Raw genomic sequence first — 16,153 nt, 5'->3', positions numbered from 1 at the left:
CAATCTTCATATAGCTTTGTTGTTATAATAAGACTACGCAACAACATTTTTAGCATGGTATAATGCTTACAGTTACGGTCTTGAACATATAAAGACTGCATTTACACTTTTAGGAAAATAAGAGATTTTCCTGTTTCAATACATACATTACATGCATAAAACGATTTACTACACGACTTGTAAGAAAATATGGGATTTTCTGGAAATACATACACGAACTTTCGAATGGCATGCATTTACCACTACATATGAACTCACCAATTTAATTGTTGACTCTTTTTCTTTGAAATAACTTGTGTTCTCAGGGAATCACTAAGGCAAATTGTCTGCAATCTTTTGAAGATTAACGCAATGACGTTACTTGCATATTTTTGAAACATGATTTGTGTAAACAACTTTTGAACTTGTATTCAATACAATCATGTAAAATTTTCAATTTATGTAATATGGTGGTGTGTACTTTTTTTACTATACAATCGTTGTGATATCGGATATGACGTCCTTTGCCCCCGAACGTTTCCGTCGTTCAGGTTTGGGGGGTATTAGACGTGAACCTAGTTGTGTTTAATCTTATTTTCTTTCTTTTGATTTTCGAGCATATGATTTAGGAGGACCATTTCATATATAAAGTTTCAATCACAAATTTTCATTTTAACATACATTTTGTGTAATTTTGATTTTGAATGAATCTTTGTGTGTTTTTATAATTATTCAACAATTTCATCCACACAATATAGAACAATAAGATAATATGGTTATTTTTTATCATTCAGCACAGTCACTCAAATATACAATCAAACATCATGGTTTTTTTCCTAATCAGTAAACTTTCTCAGACAACAACTATCAAACGGGTCCTAACCGTCGACCTTAGTATTTACACAATGTTTACACATTATGACATGTAAATTGTGATAGTATTCAAATATTTCAAGGCTATAACATCCATAATGAATGGTTGAATGACATAGAATGCTTAATTGACATTCAAAAGATTAACCTTAAAAATAGTAGGTCTATTTTTCACATACAATGGATTTAATATTCAATGCCCATAGAACAGTATAATGTGAAGAAACAATTTTTGTTTTAATATGTATAAATGCCATGAAAATATGGCTATTGAACTTTCCAGAGTTGAATGGATTGTATTAAGTAATTGACAATATTGTATGAAAAGTAAAATGTGGTAGTGGAAATTCATTAATCTTTTAGAGTTTGAATATATTGTGGATTCCTTTACAAATTGTCGTTTTAATTTTGGCAGGTATACCAAGAATTTTCGAATTGAAATTTGAGAAACAATAAAAGTAACTAATCATCATTTCCTATAATATCACGTGACTGATAGAAATCACACAAATTGCCTAATAATTTAAATAAATAAAAGCCAAAAAATATGACAAATTGAATTTGGAGCCCAAAATGAAGATATGTGAGCTTTACGGATAGGCAGAAGGTCCAACCTTATGACACCTTTGTGCGAAATACTCATTACTATGTACTTCTTCCCACCATGTTTTCCATAAATTTTGGGCTAGTTGCTCAACTTACTCCTTATAAGTTATGAAGAGAGCATTGCAAATATCATTGCAAGGTTATCAGTCTCTTTATTCTGTTACATCCTGAACCAATTAATAACCTTACATGTCAACAAAACTGGATGTGTGCGACATCTATTAATGTCATGAGAGAGAGGTTCAGGTGTCAAAAATATACCTCATGTGCGCGACCAATTAGATGTCGGACAGAATTCCTTGGGGATAAAGCTCTAAAGCATACTTTCTCTGCATTATGAAAACAGAAAGAAAAAAAAATTATTAAATTTTATCATTCACATACATCCACTTGGACAAAGTTCTAGCTATGGTTCTAATTGAGTTGGATGTTGCTTTATTTCCGATCCAAATATAATTACGCAATCTAACATCTCAAAAAAAATAAAATGATCAACTGACCCAACAAATCAACCCATTTGGGTTTCAATACTTGGGCTAATCCATTAGAAAAAATAAAAATAGAAGTATAACTTTCTATATCTCATAATGATTAATTTTGGGTCATGATCCATCTTTTCTAAATAATTAGTTTTTGATCTATCTATTTAAATTAAAATATTGATCATCATGCATTTCTTAGAAATATTATCCATTACTTAATGGAATCATTATACGCCTAGATGCATCATAATTCATAAATGGGTAGCAGGGTGCACAAGCATCCCCGTTATGCGAGCGCCCATGGAAGAATCCTACCACAAATGTGAATAAATTGTGATTTTAACCACTCATGGATTACTTTGTAACAAGTATTTTGCATTTAGAAATCGAAGAGATTACTAAACAATGTGCTGGTTGTATGACTGTAATTTTCTTGGCACACAAATACAAGATAAAAAAAAATGCGTAAGAATGATATTTACCTTTGAAGTTGCCATCTTCATTGCAGATGATGAAAAGACAGAAAAGCAAAATTTTATTAAAAATGACCAAAAAAATAGTAAAGAGTGTTTAGTATTGGCACGCAAATGCTAGATAAAGTAGGATTAATGGTATGAATAGGTAACCAAGTACATTTGTCAAGCCTAGGTCAACAAAGGCTATATATAGGACTAGATCGCTAAAGTCCCTACTACCTTTTGTTTAAAAAAACACCAATATTGCAAGGCTATAGCTGCTCATAGTGTTTTTAAACAAAAATAGTGACTTTAAGGATTTAGGATGGCAATAAAACCTTTAGTGACGTAAGCATTATAGAAGGTTGGTTACCCATTCACATCAGTATCCCTAAAAAGTAATACAAAAGTTACCGCAAAGTTATATCTTATAAGAATGACACTTACCTCGAAGGCTTGCGTAGTCTCCAACAAATTGATGATATGGATAGAGTTCATTGTCATGCAGCAAAAATCGCCTATTGTCTAGGACGTATTCTCCTGTTGTTAATTGAAATCCGGTTAGATCTCCACCAATGATGTGATTCCATGACTTGTAATAGCCCAACAAATCTTCTTCTTCTTCTTTTTCTTCTTCATCGGTTTTTTTATCATCATACACAAGACTCACCCCACACTCCTCTGTAAGTTGATGTTGTTGACTTGTTACACTAATTGTAATAGTAACATGGTCACCAGCTTCCATCTCATTCAACCCAAACATCCAATGGCTTAAAAATATTAGACACTCTTCGTATACACTGACATTGTCAATGTAATGTTGGTACATCCAAGTCTGGTTCTTTGTAACATTACTAATTAGGATCATTGGCATATCAGATGACTCATAATCTAGAAGAAAATATATTGTCTGCAAATAACAGAAATTTAATCCTTTGAACTTGTTAAGAGATGATGGGATGGTAAATGATACTGACGATCCCTTGCCTCTACACCTAATCCAATTCGGCATATCTTTGCCTCCATAAATTGTGCTGAAAATTCCAAATTCATAATACATCTGCCAAATACAAGCCACCTTAATTAATCACCATACAGTATATATACACATACATATTCACACAAAGACAAATAGTTATGTAGAGGAAACCTGAATTTGATACTCCTCTAATCCTCTTAACCAAAAGTTCGTTCCCATCCGCCTCTAGTAAACGCATTCTAAATCAGTCCAGCCCAAACTATGTAATATGTTTACATCAACACCTGCCAATGGGTGGATTTTGACCATTCCTTCAAATTCAAAAGACGAGGGTGCTAACGTATCCCAACCTAATCTTAACAGGAGTGGGGACATTTGTGGATCGAATACAACTTTTCCAAGCAATTGCTCACTATAATACTTATCATCATAATGCAGGATCAACTCTCTTAGTGTGTGAGGAGGATGCTCGACTGAATTTAGCATCGGACAATCTTTTATACTAAGTATCTCAAGTCTAGGAAGTCTTTTCACACAACTAGGCAGGGAAACAATAGGATTGGCATCTATATATAATTCCTTTAACATGGATAGTGAATTAAAGTCCATGGGAAAGGATTCAGTGGACAAATTGTTATTTGCAAGCGACAACTTTACTAAAGAGCTCGGAAAAGAAATCACAATGCACTTCAAATCACTTGGTATTGCCTCCAAAATGTCAGAGGACATGGTTTTCATGTTTATGTGGATGGTGTTGGCCTTGAGCATTTCTGGTGAATCAACATCTAGAATCTCGATTTTAGATTCCCCAAGATTACAACCAGCTAGTAATAGTGTTTTAACCTTCTTTAACATGCCAATGGCTTTTGGAAGTTTTTCAAGCTTGCTGCAATAGCTCAGATCAATGAGGACAAGTTCAACACATGCCTCAATTGATTCACAAACCTCAACCAAACCAATGCAATTTGTAACTATTAACCTTTCAAGTACAGGGAGCTCATCAAACCCACCGAGAGTGTGAAGTTGATCACAAAAACTAAAGTTTAGAATCTTCATTGATCCAAGCAAACTTCTTTTGACTTTCAAGCCTGACCCAAATAACTGTTGATATGGTGATAAGTTAGAATAGTAGTAAAAATTCAGCAACTGATCAACATGGAAGAATAATAACAGAAGATAAGTTACCTTTTGCCTGCTCTCAAGTCTTTGTGGATTGCTATAAAAAATTCCAAATGATTCAATATTGCTATATGACATGTCGAGAGCAACTAGATTATCCATTGGTAAGTCTAAAGGTATAGACTTCAAAAGAAACCCATGCATACACAACCATCTTAATTCTTCTGGAAAATTCTCATAGGACCCATTCATTTGCACATAATTTAGTTGTAGTAGCATCAAATTATCCATTTTACTCAATGCATCTGTTTTCAGTTCAAATGGCACACACATCTTCTCTTTCTCAAGCATTCTAAGATCGAGAACAAGGCCTAGAAGATTTCCCTTACCCTAAGAAGAAAAGGATTGCCACAAGAATCAAAATTGACATATATATATATATATATATATATATATATATATATATATATATATAGGGAGTGGTTCAAATGAGAACCAAAAAAGGTTAAGAACTGTAAGAACCTCTAACTTTAGATGTTTATAAAGGGTTTAGGGTAACCCTAAACCCTAAACCCTAAACCTTAAACCCTAACCCCTAACCCCTAAATCCTAAACCTTAAACCCTAAACCCTAAACCCTAAACACTTTATAAACACCCTAAACGCTTTATAAACACCCTAAACCCTAAACCCTTAACCCTAACCCCTAAACCCTAAATTTAGATGTTTATAAAGGGTTTAGGGTAACCCTAAACCCTAAACCCTAAACCTTAAACCCTAAACCCTAAACCCTAACCCCTAACCCCTAAATCCTAAACCTTAAACCCTAAACCCTAAACCCTAAACACTTTATAAACACCCTAAACGCTTTATAAACACCCTAAACCCTAAACCCTTAACCCTAACCCCTAAACCCTAAACCCTTTTATAAACACCCTAAACCCTAAACCCTAAACCCTTTATAAACATCTAAAATTAGAGGTTCTTATGGTTCTTAACCTTTTTTGGTTCTCATTTGAACCTTTGCATATATATATATATATATATATATATATATATATATATATATATATATATATATATATATATATATATATATATATATATATATATCGAGAAATCAAAATACTTTAAAAGTGGAGGATACTATAAGTGTTCATGGCCTATACCTTTTTTTGTTTCAATACTTTGAATGAATCCTCGTGACACCATAGACGACTTCGCTTCCAAGGCTTGTTGGGTGATTCCTGACAAACTATGAATCTTCCCATCTTTTGAAGCAACCGATGCATCATCAGTTTGTTCTTCCTTCCTATATGAAGAAGGCATTTGTCGATAAGATTTGTGATCCCAAGTCGTGTGTTTATATCACATGCCTTTAAAATTGTTTCGCTAACATCTCTATCCATTCCAACAAAAAAGCAAGCAATATGCTTAAACAATTCCTTATCATTTTTTGATGGTAACGAGTCAAAGCTCACTCTCAAGACATTATTAATGTGTGAACCGGATTCTTTCCTTAGCCCTTTCATACACTCTTCCCAATAACCCACGTCTCGATCATATAGAGACTTGCCCAAAACTTCAAGAGCCAATGGATGTCCTTCACAATATTTCACAAGATCTTCTACTACCTTTTCATAACCTGTCTTGGGATCTTTACATATGAATGCATGAAAACACAAAAGGTTTTGTGACGCAATCTCATATAATCCTTGAAGCATATGCTTGACATGCTTGGGTTTAACATTTGTTTTGAATAGTGCACAACTCTCTGTCAACCATGAATCCTTTGTTGTTATTATTATTTTGCTTCCCGGATGAAAACCTTTACGTCCAAGTAATGCATCCAACTGGTCGAGATTATTAATATCATCAAGAACTAGAAACACTTTTTTACGGGTTACCACATTCTCTATCTTGGAGGTGTATATAGAAATATCATGTACTTGAATGGAACTTGTTTTTGAAATATCATCATAGAGTTGTTTTTGTAAATCAGGCAGCCTGAACTTTTCAACACATCTCCTACTAATATCTTCAATATAGCTGCTTGTTTGGAATTCATGACAATGCAACATATAGACATATTTTGCTAAAGATGTCTTTCCGATCCCACTCATACCACAAACAGTTAGTATGTCTGTCATATGTGTGGATGCATCTTTTAACCATGAAGTGACAAATTTTATAGAATAGTCCATCCCAATAAGTAGTGGTAGATCACTCCTTAAAGGCACTTGTAATCTACCGTAGATGTCGTTAACAATTTCCTCAATAAACTCCGTCTCTAACCTGAAACTTGGTTTTATTAGAAGTATAAACACGATCCAAGAAACTAATAAACTAAATATGAACATTTAATTTATCCAAAGATAGAAATCAACATTAAATAATATTAATCTATTACTTTTAGTTTTTTTTTTTTTCACATCAAAACTATATCATCGTTACACTTATAACCATATAAGTATCTAAAGTGTAAGGTCCTAATTTTTATGTATAATAAGACCACGACCACCAAAGTAATACAAAATTTCCCACTAATGGGCCACAAAACGTCATATGTTTATAGTTTGTACAAGACCATCAAACCTAAATCTCAATGTGGTTATGCATGAATATGTACATAAATTTGCCGAGTAGTTATAGGTTATCCTTCACTAATGATTTGAAGGTAGTATGATATAATAAAAAGTAGACACATAACTAATTGTTCCCTATTTGGTTTATAACTGAAATGATAATATTACTAAAACTGAGTTTTTTAGATGAAATGATTAATGATAAAAAAAAAAAAAAGGTATAACAAACTTTATTTGACATGGTTAATGTATCGATATGAGTTATGAGTCCTCATGAGTCATGTATCGTCGATCCAGCGTTGGACTTAATTTCAGATTCTTTTTTTGAACTCTCACAGTCGCACACTCACTTACATTCCCTCTCTATTTATTGGTCATCACCTCACTCATCCCTCAGCCAAATTCAAGCAAAGACTTAAAGGCAGAAGCTACATATTCTTCATATCACTGAACTTTATTATTGATATATTTTGTATATGTGGATAAACTTAATGTATTTAATAAAACACGAAACCCTTTCGTTTGTTTTATAACTACAAGAAACTTTTATTATAAAGGAGTTAGCGAGGAGCTTGAGTTACAAACCATTTGAACATTCAGTTTTAGGGGTGTAACACTAATTCAACCGGTTAATGAAATCTTTCCTAGCTCTAATCTTCATCCAATTGTAAGCAAGAAATTTAAGCTCACTAGCTAGATCTTTACTGTTCCTCGTCTTGTTGTTGAATATATAGTCATTTCTGCAATGCCAAATAACCCAAAGAAGGGCAAGAAGAACAACCATTATACCCGATTGAACTTTCCGAGCAATTTGCATGCCAGCATCAGCTTCAAACAGTTGCTATATCGAATCTGCAGTATTTGGGATGCCGCTCCACCCGTTGAGAACCACTCTCACCTATTTTATCGTAGAACACTCAATAAAGATATGTTTCTCATTTCTGGGCTTGCTATTACAGAGAGGGCATAAAGGGGCTCGAGATTTGATCGGGTGGGGAGCCTTCAAAGTCTAGTTCTCCATGCCAAAATATTTTCTTTAGCTGGAGCAATTCTATTTCAAGTAGTCTGAATTGGGCTTTGATCCAGTGAGGATTCATCAATTACTCTCTTAAGTGAGGATTCATCAATTATTCTCCTAAGAGAACCAACTGAATATATTCCATCGTGTCTCAACAACCCACAACAATGTACCATTTTGATAAATAAAAAGGTTGTTGAGGTCCACATTGTGATTGTTGTGTAATATATGTCAATGAAGATGACTAATGGTTCCCCACATCCCTCCTCTATCAGCAACATATATGTCTCTACCAATGCCTCCATCGGAACCATGGATAGATTAAATTTCTTCCTTCCAAATAGATCCTTGATCGCATCTAAAACTCCACCACCATTTCCCAAGGATACCTAATTTAAACTCCTGAAGACTTCCGATACGAAGGCCTCCCTTTTCCTTGCAATTCTACACCTTTTTCCAGGTTATCCAGGTCACCTTCTTCCTGTCATTGCACCCACCTGAAAAGAAATTATTGCCTATACTTTCAAGGCACTTAACCACGATGGTCAGTGCTTTATGATGGGAAAATAAGTAAGTGCCAAGGTTTCCAAGCACTGCCTTGCAAAAGGTCAATCTACTACTGAATGGAAGATTTTTTGCCTTCTATTTAGATATCTTATTTTGAAACTTTTTGATCTAGGGCATCCAATTATTATATTTAGACATACACTCTCACCAAGATGCCATGGTAGTCGAAGGGAACGGATCCTGCACCACAACTTACCCATGTATCCATGTTAGCAATTTCAAGATTGCTAACACCAACACCCATCACTTAGCTTTTTGCTAGATTGACATTAAGACCGGATGTAAGAAGTTGATAATAGGGAAATCCGATCCGTTGTTTACTGACTGATAGTTGAATCTCATAAAATTTGATGGGTTGTTTGATTTCTTTATTTTATTTTATTTATTATTATTTTCTTTTGTTATCTTGTAGTTGTTTGTAAAGGATTTTTGTTTCTAATTTTATCTGTTAAAATTGGTTCAGAACTTTTGATTTGAGGTGTGTTTTATCAGGGGTTTCTGGCAATCACTGTTAGTCAGTGCCTTTTGAGATATCTAACAATGTAAGCTGTGCACTAATGCTCACTTATTGGAATAATGGAATCTACCCAAAAAATATGATCATCCTTTCCTGATTGTTCCTTAATGAATGTGGGCTTTATGGACTTCTAAATTGTCTTTTTGGTCATCCTTGTTTGTGACTTTCTGGTATAGGTTTTGTAGGGTTATAATCGAACGAAGTTGGGTCCAACTTATTTATTCATTTTCGTGGCCATATTTATGTGTTTGTTCTAATAAATGACTATGAATGTCGGTGTGCAAATAACCTACTTAATCACACAGAATTTGGGTGTGCAAATGATTTGTAATAATGTGTGTGTTGGTGGGGTCTTGAAATTGTATTTTTAACATTAATTTGTTTCAGATTCTGAACCAATATCGCATGATTTTGACTACACACTTTGGTCAGTTAGAGGGGTTTTTTTTCCCTTAGCCTAAAATATGTTTTAGAGTGTCCCTGGAGTGATCACATTATTGAAGACTTGGATTCAGTTTCATGCATCTGAATATCAAATTTAAATACTTAAAAATATGCCAAGATGATATTAAGAAAACTTCTTGAAATGCAGGGAGTAGTTGATATTGACATTTCATGCCTTAATCAAAGAAAATTGTAGTATGAAAATCTGGGCGCAAAGGTGGTTACCTGTCTTTTACATCCTTCCCTTTTAGATTTGAAACTTCTAAAAGTGCTTTGTTCCATCTTTCCATCTTTTCAGTCCATTGACTTCTTTTGTTTGCATTAGTTTCCTCCTCCATCATCTGTTTATGCTTAGCCATTGCATCTCCGAAACTACTTTGTTGCTTCCTGATATGGGTGGGCTCAACATGATAAAATATGGGGATAACAATATGGTTGGATGTCATACGTTGCTCAAGGATTAGCACCAATTCGTCAAGGCACCATGTCGAAGAAGCGTAATTCTTGGACAACACGATAACAGAAGCCCTAGATGCTTTGATTGCACTCTCTAATTCTGGTTTCAGTTCTTCCCCACTTTCAATCTCTTCATCATCCAAAAAGGTGGTGATATTGGCACCCATGAGAGCCTTGTTAAGGTGATCTGTGAAACTATGACGAGTGTCGATGCCTCTAAAACTTAAAAACACGTCATATCTGTGACCATGAATTGATGAAGAAGATGAAGATCCTTCTGAATGTTCAGAGAGAACAAGCATTATGAGTTATGGGTTGACGACCCTTCACCCTTCTCACGATTTTGTTTATTTATTTCTTGTTCTTCCCTATGTATACTTTGAACCTCCTCCACACATCATCATTTATGAATGTTTGTTTCACCGCTCTACCTCATCTCTCTATCAAGCTTTGCATCCCATGTTTTCCTCACTTCACTTGTGCCTTAATCTTAAGCTTCAATGCATAATGTGTCTACATAAAATCCAAATTATTAATATTTACAATATGCAACATAGGTCTTATAAAAAAACTTAAACTTCAATAATTAAACCTTAAAGTCATCAATATAAATATTTTAGTAGTGATTGGAAGAACAATACATATGCACCTCCAAGCTTTGGGATGCGAATTAGTAAGCTTCATGCAAATTATTTAACAAGTAGTTGGTGGTTACTCAGTTAATTGAGTTGATTAATCTGTTTTTCAGTTAATATAAGTTCAAGAAAATGTCATATACCAATTTATTCAACCTTTATTGAGATCCATGGTTGTTATTGATCCCCAAAATTAACAAGAGCAATCATTTCAAATTTTAAATAAAATTGTAGCTAGATCAAGTAGCAGCATATATACATCTAAAAGATTGTGATCAACATTTTGATGGGGCCGGATATGATCTTGAAACCATCAAGTCATGCTATTTCTAAGCTTGATGTTTCAAAATCTATAGAAGATGAAACTTAGAAGGTAAACGCACTTTATACACAAGCATATAGATATAACTCTCGATCTTGAGTTACATCTTGTTTTTCAAAACAATGTAACGATATTGGTTTGCACTCCCCCTAGAACACAACTTTGAGTTAACCAAACTCTACTTGTAACTACAACATCCATATGAAAAGGATTTCAAGGTGATGAACCCAACACACAAATGAGGAAGTGGCCAAGGATAATCACATCTAAAGTAGATATTATCATTGGTCTCATGTAAGACAACTAAATGCATAAGTAGATCATACACAATCGACCCTGGAGCCAACCATGATGAATCAAGCAGATACAAAGGGAACAGCTTGTGCTACATCTACAATCATGTCAATCAAGGAGCGATTGTGTGACAAAGGTGATTTAATAGACAACTAACATAGGTTTTGCTAATCAATGTTGTAGGTGTTATATCTAGAAAAAAAAATTCTTATCAACTTTGTACCTGAAACCAAAAAAAAAAAACCAATCCAGCGTATTTGCAAATGAATGGAGCATTACTTTACTGATTCAGGATCTAGAAGACACTGCAGTAGCAAAATCTTAATTTTATTTCAAGGAGTATAATACCTAATCATATTCCACAAGAAGCAGATGTCTTCCCATCTGGCTTCAAAAGATCAACATGTTTTAACAATTAACGTAACCACGGAATTTAGGATTATTACAATCAAATAATATTAGAAGCTTCTCCATTATGAATGATTAGGTTACAGATAAGGAACAGATGTTATCATTCAAGAAGGAAAAATCATGTGTATGAAATTGAACATGTGAAGGAACTAAGGAAGTAATTATCGAGGATTAAAGAATTTCCACATGTGCACAAAGGTTTGTTCATCATTCTGGAATGAAAGAACACGCTGGACTGTGTAGTGTGCAGTACTATCCTAATTAAAATACGAAATTGAAGAAAAGTAATTGAAATAAACAAAATATCAATCACCATGTTAATGAAAAAAAAAATGATTGTAATGTGATTTATAATAAATAAGATGAAATTATATAGTTACCTGTGAACTTGAATCATGCCCCACCGAGGTTCAAACATAAGTTAATGGTTTCCCCTTGTGTACCCAAATCGCATCTCTGCCCCCTTTCCTGCCAAACCAGTGTTTCCCTCCATCACCATCCGGTATGACTCTCGTTATGGTCAGTCCACTCTTTTTTTCTAGGTTTTTGAAGATGAACGACTTTGCAATCTCCGTCCCATTGGAGCGACATGTTCTCTAATTTTGCCGAAAATTTGTAGCTTACGTCGAAGACAAACCTAAAACCAAACTAACTCTAAAGATTAAATTTGCCCTAACCTTTTTCTATTTTTCTATTTCGATATTGTCATTGTCTTTGGAAGTCCACGATGATATTACTTTGTTAATTTTGACTATAGTTATGAACAATGTAATCGATAGATTTTATGGTTTATTTTTGTTATGAGTGTGATGTGTACCATATAACCTTTCTATATTACTACAAGTCCATGATGATATTACTTTGTTAATTTTGACCAAAGTTAAGAACAATGTAATCGATAGATTTTATGGTTTATTTTTGTTATGAGTGTGATGTGTTCCATATAACCTCTTTATATTACTACAACTACTTTATAACCTCTAAAATTAATTAAACTTTTATAATAAAATTTATAATTATTAATCAATTATTTTAAATAAATCATTATATATATATATATATATATATATATATATATATATATATATATATATCTCTTTACTAACTTATAAAAGAAATCCTACTATTTCTATAAATAGATCCAATAAAATAATATTATTTTTTTAAGACGTTCAACTCTTTAAGCGTAAAGTACAACTAATCATGAATAAAATAATATTAAATTTTAATCTGATTACCTTTGAAATCTTATCTCTTCCAAAAATTTGACCAATTTCTTATCCAATTAAAATAAAACAAATAATCCATTATATAGGCCCTTTTATTTGTAATTTTTTAAATTTTATTTATTATTTATGCCCTCTAATCGAAATTGACCAATCAGTTGTAAAATCAAATACTTTGTTTAATATTAAGAAAAAATATCTATGTATGATTTATAACTAATAGAAAATTAGTATTCCATTTGTTATTCATGTTCCATGAAATATGGTTGTATTAATTTTATTATTTTTCGGTTTAAAACTTTAGATAGTAAAGTGGATAATAGGATATATCCGCTTTAGACTTATCTGTATCAAGCAAACCGGGTTGTTAAGATTAACATTGATTCTCCCTTTTATTAACTTTATCAATACCAATAAAGGTATAACCAAGTTACTTCGTATGGATGTGTCCTGATTTCTAAAATGAAGGACTATAAACGTACACTACACACCAAAATATTTATTTTCTTTTGTATTGCGAGGGTTACATTTATTTGTTGCCGTAAAACCGATCGATAACAATATGCATATGTTTTGTGTTACTTGAAATCTAACATGTTTCCGTATAGAACTTATTGCCGAATGAGAAACTATTTTTCGCCGCCGCTTTGCGCGGGTTTACGGCTAGTGTGTGTGTATATATATATATATATATATATATATATATATATATATATATATATAGGGTTAGGTTATTTTGTTTTTTTACATTTATTGTATGCTAAAATGCACCAATAGAAATTTAGTAAATTACATAATTATTTAATTAAATAAATATAGATATTAAATGATTTCCATAATTATATGTATATTAAATGATATCCATAATTATAATTCTCTTATGGAAACTAATTAAATCTGTCATTAATGTCAGCAATAACATTCTTTCAGAATGAATTTGCATCTAAGTTTTTATATATGAGTTCGTATTTTGTTTCATTACTCACTCACTTAAAATACAATAAAGTTGCATAGAATATGAAGAATGAGAGTGTATTATACTAGAATACACTCTCATTCTGCTGGATTACATTTTCATTCTTCTAGATATGAATTCATTCTGAAAGATTATTATTGTTGACATTAATAACGAATTTAATCGGTTTCCATAAAAACGAGTTATAAGTATGGATAACATTTAATATACATATAATTAATACTAAATTCCTATTGGTGCATTCTAGCACACAATAGATATCGAAAACATTTGAACCTACCTCTCTCTCTCTCTCTCTCTCTCTCTATATATATATATATATATATATATATCAAATTTTTAAAGTTATTATAACTTCAAATTTAACATATAATTAGAAAATGTAAATTTGAATTTTGAAATGGGTTGCCTACTGTAGCTAGATGACATATGACATAATATTAATTAGGAGTTGTATTAGAGTGACACTTGACAAAAGGAAATAAAACTATTTAATTTTTAGAATAGGGATTCAATAAGAACAAATGAGCTTTGTGTGTTTGGAATTGTTTATTTGAAAGTGTTTATTGATTTATTTTGATTTGACACCTATAATAATGAGTTTTTGGTGTCAAAAAAAAAATAGTAAGTACTTGTTGACTTAAATAATATGTTTTTGATAAGTCACTTCCCATTTGTTTAATAGTTGTTGACTAAATACTGATTTAGATGATTGAACCATTGATTGAGTCTAAAGTTCTAATTCATCTCTCTCTGAGTGAAACTGTGTTGTTTGATTACACAACAATATTAAATGTTGAAAATGACCATTTGACAATTTTGTTGTATTTTGTAGTGAGTAAAATGTGTCTAGGGTTGTTACATTGTTACGTAAAAGTAAAGTCACAATAAAAAAATTATCTTCTTATCCACATTAAACAAAAATATATAGAGACAACTATGAATACATTTTGTCCATATCCTATCAATTTTACTCCAATCACATACAACACAATCGTTTTTGTTCTATTACATTTTACATCTTTTTTGCATGATACAATTTACATAAATAACACAAGAAACATAGTTTTATATCAAAAGCTAAAACACAAACATTACCTTCGGTTCTTTACGTCAAAACCCAAATGCCTATCTTTCATTGCAAACTTCAACTTATCTCTTTCCACCAATAAATCTTGTAAACGAAATATATCATTTTACATTTCCACTGGAATTATCTTGTTCATCAATAAACATGTTCTCCCCGTTTACATTTAAGGGGTGTTTGGCAAAAAAAATTATTACTTATTAGCATATAGTTTACTAGTTTATTGACTTAGAAGCTAATTAGGTTATAACCCGTGGAAACCATGGTTACAAAGTTAATTAAAATTTCATAAAAAAAAACTCATAATCATTAATCAAATATTTTAAATAAATTATTAGTTAAGGTATATATTTTATTTAGTTATGTAACATTATAATCTTTGATTCAAATAAATAAATATGTGTTTAAATTTTAATTTTAATCCTAGATTATATGTATTTATGCTTAGAAGACTTGTCATATTAAAATAGAGAAGGAATATAATTATGTTTGGCAAAATATTAATTTGGAGAATCAAAAGAGTGACAAGTGATAGGATATTAAATAGGAGATCTAATTGAGTGACACGTGACAAAAAAACTATTGATTTATTAGAATAGAATAAGTAAGAAGGAGTTAACTTATAAAAAAAATGACTTATTACCGGTTTGACACTAATATAAGCTATTTTTTTCAAATATTTTTTTAGTTTATAATGTTGTGGAACTGCTAATAAGCTAATAAGTTGTTTTGCCAAGCACCCTAAATTATGTTAATTAACCTTGGAGCTTTTATAATCTTCTTGACCATGGTTTGAATCAGTAACAATATCGAACTTATTATTTATAAAAGTCTCACTCACCCCATTCCAGTAATTAATCATTTTAGTTTTGTCCTCAGAATTAGAAATCATTTCAATATCCCTCTTAAAATCGCAAATAGTGGAAGAAGGAACCAATATGGGATTGAGTTTAGGAAAAGGAATAGATGAAACACTTTTACCAACCGAAGCGCAGGAAGAGTTATGTTTGAATCGTTGATAGGGATAACATCAGAAGAGAAGAACTGGAAACAATATTTTTGCCCCAACAATGCTCATAGCCTCCTTTTCATTCATGTTGACATCACTAACACTTTTATTCTC

General features: G+C 32.1%; 2 protein-coding genes across 2 annotated transcripts; both read right to left on the bottom strand.

Moving 5' to 3' along the window:
• Nucleotides 1-1,254: 1,254 nt before the first annotated feature.
• LOC145070289 (uncharacterized) lies at nt 1,255-4,467 on the bottom strand. Its single transcript, XM_079017227.1, has 5 exons — nt 3,546-4,467; nt 2,843-3,455; nt 2,423-2,437; nt 1,720-1,787; nt 1,255-1,625 (listed from the first exon to the last, which is right to left on the bottom strand). Exons 1-5 carry the CDS (start codon nt 3,591-3,593, stop codon nt 1,611-1,613), a joined length of 759 nt encoding a protein of 252 aa, XP_078873353.1. The 5' UTR covers nt 3,594-4,467; the 3' UTR covers nt 1,255-1,610.
• On the bottom strand, nt 3,600-10,381 carry LOC145059648 (disease resistance protein RUN1-like). Its single transcript, XM_079007462.1, has 4 exons — nt 9,849-10,381; nt 5,662-6,838; nt 4,560-4,883; nt 3,600-4,475 (listed from the first exon to the last, which is right to left on the bottom strand). Exons 1-4 carry the CDS (start codon nt 10,379-10,381, stop codon nt 3,600-3,602), a joined length of 2,910 nt encoding a protein of 969 aa, XP_078863588.1.
• Between the last annotated feature and the right edge of the window lie 5,772 nt (nt 10,382-16,153).

This window comes from Lactuca serriola, chromosome 1 (assembly GCF_051521515.1).
Source record: "Lactuca serriola cultivar US96UC23 chromosome 1, Lser_US96UC23_V15, whole genome shotgun sequence".
Lineage (NCBI taxonomy): Eukaryota > Viridiplantae > Streptophyta > Magnoliopsida > Asterales > Asteraceae > Lactuca > Lactuca serriola.
Note: the sequence above shows the minus strand (reverse complement) of the source record. Positions and strands in the feature narration are given on the sequence as shown.

Excerpts from the sequence above, each read along its gene's own strand:
- LOC145059648 (XM_079007462.1), bottom strand. The coding sequence starts at position 10,381 with ATGCTTGTTCTCTCTGAACATTCAGAAGGATCTTCATCTTCTTCATCA. Across the intron at positions 4,884-5,661 it reads AAGTATTGAAACAAAAAAAG|GGTAAGGGAAATCTTCTAGG; the intron begins GTATAGGCCATG and ends TTTTCTTCTTAG. Across the intron at positions 4,476-4,559 it reads GACTTGAGAGCAGGCAAAAG|TTATTTGGGTCAGGCTTGAA; the intron begins GTAACTTATCTT and ends CCATATCAACAG.
- LOC145070289 (XM_079017227.1), bottom strand. The coding sequence starts at position 3,593 with ATGGGAACGAACTTTTGGTTAAGAGGATTAGAGGAGTATCAAATTCAG. Across the intron at positions 3,456-3,545 it reads TAGAGGAGTATCAAATTCAG|ATGTATTATGAATTTGGAAT; the intron begins GTTTCCTCTACA and ends TGTATTTGGCAG.